The sequence below is a fragment of the Gymnoscopelus braueri genome, assembly GCF_963280865.1.
Source record: "Gymnoscopelus braueri genome assembly, chromosome: 9".
NCBI lineage: Eukaryota > Metazoa > Chordata > Actinopteri > Myctophiformes > Myctophidae > Gymnoscopelus > Gymnoscopelus braueri.
In genome coordinates, this window is record NC_137610.1 from 31,630,864 (window position 1) to 31,639,903 (window position 9,040).

General features: G+C 40.9%; 1 protein-coding gene across 1 annotated transcript; it reads left to right on the forward strand.

Annotated features, from left to right (window-relative positions):
* Nucleotides 1-2,642: 2,642 nt before the first annotated feature.
* LOC308091782 (uncharacterized protein) lies at nt 2,643-4,529 on the forward strand. The gene is made up of 2 exons (XM_080437503.1): nt 2,643-2,868; nt 3,277-4,529. Exon 2 carries the CDS (start codon nt 3,331-3,333, stop codon nt 4,294-4,296), a length of 966 nt encoding a protein of 321 aa, XP_080293629.1. The 5' UTR covers nt 2,643-2,868; nt 3,277-3,330; the 3' UTR covers nt 4,297-4,529.
* Nucleotides 4,530-9,040: the final 4,511 nt, after the last annotated feature.

Genomic DNA, 9,040 nt, shown 5'->3' on the forward strand with positions numbered 1-9,040 from the left:
CGCACACGCAGTCTACGCCTACTGCCACTGGTGATATGCCCGGACATTTCTCGGTAGTGGACAAATTATGGCATATTACAGTAACAACACCGGCACCATTCAATGGTAGTCTACACATACAGTGATTCTCCCTTTTGACTTGAATAGCTGTAGAATACAACTCTCGTAGACGTATGATTCTGACGTTTTCAATCTACGAGAGTTGTAGGGTTCACCCCCCATGGACACAGGGACTTTTTGCACTATACCCCGTAGACACTCCAAACATGTACAAATTGAAAATAAAGGTGCTTACCCCCACACTCCAAATGTTAAATCTCGCTACGGGGTAGTAGTTTAATGTAATAATCCATATCTTTCAATAAAGAAGTGTTTTAATGCCGTCTGCGGCCGAACGCCATTTTTTCACCCTCGTTTACTTCCTGTTTACATTGAGTGTAATTCCGGGTTTCACCAGATGGGCGCGTCACTACCGCCCATTGGGAACTACCGACAGAATCGGCCACAGACGGCATTAAAACACTTATTTATTGAAAGATATGGATTATTACATTAAACTACTACCCCGTAGCGAGAACATTTGGTTCGTGGGCGTAAGCACCTTTATTTTCAATTTGTACATGTTTGGAGTGTCTACGGGGTATAGTGCTGAAAGTCCCTGTGTCCATGGGGGGTGAACCCTACAACTCTCGTAGATTGAAAACGCCAGAATCATAAATACGTCTACGAGAGTTGTATTCTACTATGACTTGAAGAACCCCCACTTCATGCGAGTTACTGGGACTCGGTAAAAGTTTTGACAAATGTCATGGACAGTGGACACTCTTCTTGGGGTGTTACACTGAATACAAGACAGGTGGGCACTAGGGATATTTGGGCACCGTATTTTTGGGGTGACTGGGCACCTGGACGAGTGGGCACCTGGAGAGGTGGGCACCAGGACAACTGGGCACCAAAACCATCTGGGCACTAGGGCACTGGGGACATGTGGGCACCTGGACGAGTGGGCACTTAGGGGTGGCGATAACTGGGCACCTGAATTAGGATTCGTGTCTACAAGTGTTATTTTTTACTTTACATAGCATGTGGCTTTATTGTTGGTAAGTGATATTAAACCCACTGTTATTTAAACCCTCAAACACAACACAACAACGAGGTCAAAAGTACAGTATAAGAGTTTATTTGCCAAAATAGTAGGCCTATACTGGGGTCAAAAGTACATTATAACAGAGTTTCAAAGTACAATATAAGAGCGTATTTGCCAAAATAGAAGTAGCCTAGCCTACTGTTAAAAAACTGAACAAATTGGGAAAATGGGAAAATACCCAAAAAATTAAGGATACCAAAAAAATATCAAAACATAGCTAAACAGTTACACTATAAAATTATAGAAAATGGAGATAAATGGTAGCCTACTGCTAAAAAAAATAGAGGGGAAAAAATAAATAAACAAAAATGCTGAACTGAATATTGTACTTTTGACCTTCTTGTGTTGTGTTTGGGGGTTTAAAGAACAGTGGGTTAAATATCACTTACCAACAACAAAGCAGCATGCTATGGTAAACCTGTGGACATGAATCCTAATTCAGGTGCCCACTCGTCCAGGTGCCCTTTGTGTCCCTAGTGCCCAGAGGGTTTTGGTGCCCAGTTGTCCTGGTGCCCACCTCTTCAGGTGCCAACTCATCCAGGTGCCCAGTTATCTCCACCCCTAAGTCCCCACTCGTCCAGGTGCCCAGATGGTATTGGTGCCCACCTCTCCAGGTGCCCATTCGTCCAGGTGACCAGTTAGCTCCACCCGTAAGTGCCCACATGTCCCTAGTGCCCAGATAGTTTTGGTGCCCAGTTGTCCCTAGTGCCCAGATGGTTTTGGTGCCCACCTGTCCTGTTACCGTTTGGAATACTGACTGTAACCATTACATTGACCCAGTCAATTAGGTAAACTTTGGTAAAGAATCATAGCTGGAAAAACCCCAAGGACCCCAGTGTGTTGATTAATCTCGCGACACCAGGCTTAGTTTCCACACAATGGGGATCCATGGACGTCACGTTGAGAACCAGTGGCCTGCAGTGTGACGACCTAGCGGCTGGTCCCATAACTCCCATTTTCAGAATCTGGGTGCATCTATTAATCTTCCCCACACCCTGGAAAGCGGCTTGGTTACTGTGTAGCCTTGTATCTTACACTGAACCTGAAGAAACGCTTATCATAATTGAGTGATAAAATAGGCTACTTGAACTTGAACTTGAACCCAGACCATACATTATTATCATTATTGTTTTAACCGTAATTGTATTATACCTTATACTGTAGCCTATGTTACATTGTTAGCACAGTCTGGTGGGGTCTGCCTCTGCCACACAAACATTTCGCTGCATAGCCTATATGAGCATTTGAATAATACAATCTTTGAGTCTCGTATAGGCCTGTGTGTGTGTGTGTGTGTGTGTGTGTGTGTGTGTGTGTGTGTGTGTGTGTGTGTGTGTGTGTGTGTGTGTGTGTGTGTGTGTGTGTGTGTGTGCGTGTGCGTGCGTGTGTGCGTGCGTGTGTGCGTGTGTGTGTGCGTGCGTGGGCGCGCGTGTGTTAGGCAAAATGTCCAGACACATTGTTGTCATGAATTTGCCCGCAAATGTAACTTTTCCGGGGAGATTTGCATGATGGAAGTTGTTTGACAAATTCCTCGTAAACATGTCAACAGTTTGAGACCAAGTCCACTGGACCATCACCACAGGTGTACATGCAAACTCCATCCGGGAGACGGGAGTATATCTCTGTCAAATGTAAAGGATGAAGAGGGGAGACAAGTCACAAGTGAAACACTTCATATAACCTTGCAATCATCAACCATCCATCTTCCTCTTGTCCCAAAGGTCAGTTCAAACTCAGCTTTTTTCTGTCTGTATCACTTAATAGCTATTAAAAAAAATGTTTTTAAATGGGCCAAGTTGAAAATTAAAGAACATTCTTGAGAACTCTGGTTTATTATGGGCTGTTACAGGTTAATTTAGTATTATGATGAAGCAGAACCAGCTGGCAACATCTTAACTAATGTTATTGACTACATTAAAATGAGATTTCATTAACTATAACTACATTATAGTTCTATGTAATCTTTTTTTTAAATACAACTTTCTTTGAATATTGATATTATAATCATATAGCATGAGTATTTGTGTGTGACGTGGGTGTGCGTGCGTGTGTGTGGTTTGTGTATTTCATAAAGCAGGAGCATGTTATTATTTTGATGACACTCATTTGTATGACCTTCTGACCCACAGTGAACCAGTCACTCTTCACAGCAAAGAACTCTGCATTACCAGAGCAGAATCACAATGGGTAACAACAGTACATCATCTTCTGTGAACAACAATGGCAACAGCAGCAGCGTGGAAAGGCCCCCATCCCATGGTGGTTTCTCATTTTTTGACTTTTCAGAAAGTGACATTGAAGAGATAATTGACCAGTGTCACTTACACAGTGGCTCAATGATTTTGCTCGGCATCAACATCTTCATACTGATGACCGGCCTTCCAGCCAATGCAGGCTTGATGTGGATACTGCTCAGCAGTAAGCGAGCACTGTCAGCCTCTGAGGTACTTGGAGTCAACCTCTCCATTCTGGACATACTCTTTTGTCTCTGCTTGCCTCTGGGCATCTATGACACCATGCATGAGCTCTCTAAAGAGGCTACATCCATTTTGGAAGCCCTCTCTGCCCTCAATTTATTTGGCTGCCCGCTGTTGTTAACGTTCATGTGTTTTGAGCGTTATTTGGCCGCAGCCCACCCCGTTGCCTATATGAGGCTTGGTAAATGGGAGTACCGTGCTGTACTGTGTGCTTGTGGCTGGGTTCTCACCCTTGTTGTGGCACTGCTAGCCTATTTCCTGGGGTTGTTGTCCATGACTATATACTTGGCCCTCACTATCTCTTTGATGTTCGGGCTCATGTTGCTGAGTATGATCGGTATCGTGCAGGTTCTGTGCCAAAGTGGGCCAAGTGAGATCTCAGGATCGCATGTGCCACTGAAAAGAAGGGCTTTAAATAATATTCTGGCAGTTATGGTACCATCATTTGTGGCGTATGCACCACTTGTGGTCATGCTTCCGTTTATGGCCGTGATAAAATCCCAGAAGGGGCCAGCCAGTGTCACACAATGCAATGTCCTGCAGGTGCTCCTGGCCTTCCCAGACTTTGGCCTGCACATTGGGCCCATGTTCTATCTGTCTCGATTCAGACAGTTAGCCTGCAGGAAGAAGGATAAAGAACAAAACCAAAACACTAAAATACAGGCAGAATAGTAATCTGTTACACTGTGACTCTAGGTTATGTAGTTCTTCATAGTGTCTTGACTTTTTGGATCTAGGCAAAAGTCGTGTTTAGTAATAAAATGTGTGCTGTTTTTTTTTCTTCAACATCTCAAACTTATTTTAAATGCCATGCCAAATAAGCTAAGATAATATAGAATGTGACATTATTTATATTGTCAGAAACATTTGTCATTATTGTGAGTGATTATAAGTGTGAACTGTCAATATAGCCTAAATCCACGATTGTCTAAATAAAGTAATATTGCAGTAATATTCATCAAGTCTCTTAATTATTTTCTCTGTCGTAACCTTTTAATTTGTCTATTAGTACATGTTTTACATGTGTTTCAGGAATCGTTGCCCACTTTGTTGGCTCAATGTGAAACGAAACATGCAAAATGTCTTTAAACAGAAACGGAATGGGCGTGCAGTCAAAGTCAAAACCCTGCCACCAGTTTGCCCACTGTGTGTGGTGGGCTGTAATTTTTCAACTCATATAAATAGCACAGGATGTCATTAGGTTGAATTAGAAATGCTGCAAAGGAAAGTCACATTGCGGGGTCATTATATTTGTGATTAGACTGGTCCGGATTATAGTTACTTAGTGACACTCTTGGCTTCTCAATTCCTCTGTGTATAATTCCCTACCAATGATACAAATTTCAACACAGTTTAGAAGATAGAAAACAAGTTTGTATCCAGACATGAAATTACAAAATAACACATTTTGCAAACAAAATGTCTGTCTGTTAGAATCACCCTGATATATCACTTGGACTGAGGGACAATGGGTCAAATGTCTCCTTGACTTCCACACGTTGATCTCCATGAACAATCTCTTCCAACCTGGGTCTGTCCAGCGCCATCCACAGTCTGTGTTTCATCGGCTCGAAACTGGTCTACAACACAGTGTTGTAGACCAGTGGTTCTCAACATGGGGGGGGGGTCCCCCAGATGAGTTGTGAGCTTGAAGATCTGCTATTTTCACGATATTTATCTGTGGAACAGAGTCAAACAAAATTCAACAATTTTCGTACAAATTTGTCGTCACTCAACAAAGTGCTTAACAGGGTGGGGGGTCCCCAGTTCAAATATGATTATTTTGGGGGGGTCCCCAGTTCAAAGATTATTTTGGGGGTCGCGCCGTGAAAAGGTTGAGAACCACTGCTGTAGACAACCGTGTAATGCTCAACATGCAGGCCATGGATCAGCAGAGGTGTAACTTTTACACTTAGGAGCTACCGCCATGGTTCTCCTCTTCCTTGGGCTTCTGGTGTTTTTGTCAGAATGTTTCTGTCTAGCTAACGGCACCAGTTTCACCTGGAACATCCCATGTTCTGTCTTCACTCTCTGTCCAAAAATAATAATAAACGATGATTGCTGATTCATGCAGGGTTGCTCTTGAGTTTTTTGTAAGCTTTTATTTCCTTTTGAAATGTTAAATAAAATGCCTTAGGGCTGAGCCAAATTAGATATTATATCAATATCGTCATATGAGACTATATCGTCTGGGATTTTGGATATCGTAATATTGTGTTGTCTTTTCTTGGTTTTAAATGCCACATCACAGTAAAGTGATGCAATGTTCTGAACTTACATGACTGTACTTGGCTGTTAAATTATTTGCCTTTACCCATTAGGAAATTATTGATCAGAAGTCTCATTGTGTAAATATTATGTGAAAGCACAAATAACCTTCCCCACAATATCGTCACAAGATCGATATCGAGGTATTTGGTCCAAATTGCCCAGCACTACTTATAAAGCTATGATTAAGATCAGTGACCCCTTTGGAAAGGATTTGTCAAGATTATTTGAACATCTACATCTACAAAAGGCAAGGTGTCAATCAAACCTTTCTATAGATGGCAGTAGCAGGCTTCCCCATCGACCTGCAAGCTCATTTGGGAGCTCCTGCCCTCAGCCAGCTCACTTGGAACTGATAACTGGCAACCCACAGTGGCTGTGACATTTTCGACCTGAACTATCTAGCCTGCACACTGCCTCTGAAAAATGTATTTGTACGATTAAAGGTGGTATGAGTGACATTCTTTTTGTTAATACAAAAAGTGTATGGTTGAAATGTCCTCATTGCTATAGTGTTTGTTCACTAACATTGGGTCTCCTGTCTCTCCACCACTTTAGTAAACAGAAAATACATTTTCAGGTGGGTTCCATTGGCCCACTTCATCAAATTAGGAGAGAGAAGAGAAGATCACTATCAGCCTGTGTTTCAGTTTTCTCATTTGTTTGTTTCATCATTTCCAATTTCACTTGGTTATCCCTTATCCTACATGAGTTATCTCTCCTGATTGGATTAAATTGATACCCCAACACCTAAAAATGTATAACATTTTCTGTTTGGCCCAAAGAGCTGGGGGGATGGGGAGACCCCTGTTATTGAACACACACTATAGCAATTATTGGGAATATAGAGCTATTTAACACTTATTGTAAAAAATATAAATAAAACAGGAATCATCATGAATCCCATCAGACTACAATTGAATAAGTTGTTTTTTCTGGTAAAAAGCAACACTCTTGCTGGAATCCTTTTACTTACCTCATCCATTCAAATTAGGTGATAGTTTTTTAGGTTTGGGATCTGACCCGAAAATAGCACGTGATGGATGGCCTGCCAAGTGGATAATGAGGTCGTAAAGTCGGACATTCCGCCTCCTCGTTTGTATTGTGTTGTAACCTGTACCAAGATAAATTTGTAAATGTAACCTTGTCACCTGTCGTGATTATTAGAAATAGAGCCGAAGTCCGAAAACAACAATATTACATTATGTTATTTTAAAAGTAGTACAAACTGGTAACCTATAGCTTTGAAAATAAATTTTGAAGAACAACATAATTGACCTGTCCAGCAGCAGCAAGTAGGCCTATATAGCCTATTTTTTCTCTCCACTCCGGCATAAATCAGGCTGCACACTAAAACTAGGCGCAGTTATGGATTAGGCCTATTATGCACCATACATGTGAGGAACACGAAAGCAAGGCACAGGTTTACTTAAAGATTTTTTCTATTTTTTAAAAATTATTATTATTTTTTATTTATTTTAACTCGAATTTAGGTATCTGAAATTGGCTTATCGAATTTGAGTTCTTTTCTACTTTATTTGATTTATTCTGAATTTGTGAACAATGAAAGTGAAATGAGTTATTGAAATGTCAATGGGGGAAACAAAACAGTGCTAGAAAATCTAAGGCTTTTAGGCTATTTAAAATCTGGTAAGACAGATTTGCTTCCATCTTTCGTTCAAATCAATATCATATCGTCAAAAGGCCACGCAGTGGCCGCTGCAGTCTTTCATTATCCTCAGGATACTTGGGGTGAAATATGAGGCAGAGTTAATGTCTGTTTCTCCCTGTAGCTTCAACCAGCCAAACCAGTTGAATTAGCCTTTAAGTTTGATCAATATGTGCCACCATAGAGAAGCACACTATCTATTATTCCAACCCCTTGGCTATTAGATGCCATTGAGCTGAATTTAATGAACTCCAATTGAGTCACATTCTCTGGGTTCTCCGCAGACAATGGTTATTGGCAAGTTGTCACTGACATTGTAAACCGTTACAGTGCCTCCCATTGTTGTCCCAATTTAAACCAGCAGGGGGCATTCTAAAACAATTTAAAGTCTTCCTGAATACATGGCAGCCTGTGGAATGTTTTTTTAAATGTATTTCAGGCCATTAATTAAACAATAAGTAGGAAGGTTGTTGTTACTAATTAACTGAAATTAACGGCCATCACCTGACCTGAACAAACAAATGTATACAAATGTTGATCACTCATCATGACAAATCGACAACAGCAGCCATTTACCCATTTGGTTTATCAGTAAATTAATTGGCTACTTTTTTTCCCAAAACCAGTGGAAGAAGTACTCAAATGTTGTACTTAAGTAAAAGTACCAATACCACAATGTGGAAATACTCTGTTACAAACAAAAGTACAAGTACAAAAGTATTCAAGTACTTAAGTACTGAACGTAAAAGTACTCATTTTACAGAATGTCCCATTTTACAAGTTTCCAAATGTATAAAAATGCTTTGAAAATAGCTACAAGCTCAGAACGTGTCGCTGGTGCGAGGTGATGTGAGCTTGTAGATCTGCTATTTTCAAATAGCCTAAGTATGCATAGGGCTGAAGTTGTCAATGCATGTTTTGTATTAAAAGTAAGTAACTAAAGTTGTCAAATAAAGAATGGACTAAAAGTACAATATTTGCCTCTGAGATGTAGTGGAGTAGAAGTAAAAGCAACCAACTGAAAATTGGGAATACCCCAGTAAAGTAAAAAATACCTAAAAATTGTACTTAAGTACAGTACTTGAGTAAATGTACTTAGTTACTTTACACCACTGCCCATTTGGTAGCCAAGTTAAATTGGCTACCTTTCCCTAAAACACTATATTCTAATCTAGATAATGGGCAAAAGCTGCGTCATTTTACACCATGCGACTTTTAAATTAGACAGAGGCTATCATTAGACTGATGGTGAAAAAAACGTTTGTTTTCTTATTCCACACTGTTTCCAGTGCAAGCATCCACCTGCGCTATGTGCCTGCCTGGCTGCCTTTATGCTCCTCATCTTTGAAGAAGCTAGTAGTGTGTTGTGTGCAGCAGTGCCGTTGCCTGGCAGTAGTGTCGGCAGTATCCGTGCATCCTCTCCCACGGGACCTACTGCCCGTGGAAAGCAAGAAATAGAAGCAGTACAGGGAGGAGAGG

Coding starts and splice junctions, on each gene's coding strand:
- LOC308091782 (XM_080437503.1), top strand. CDS start 3,331: ATGGGTAACAACAGTACATCATCTTCTGTGAACAACAATGGCAACAGC.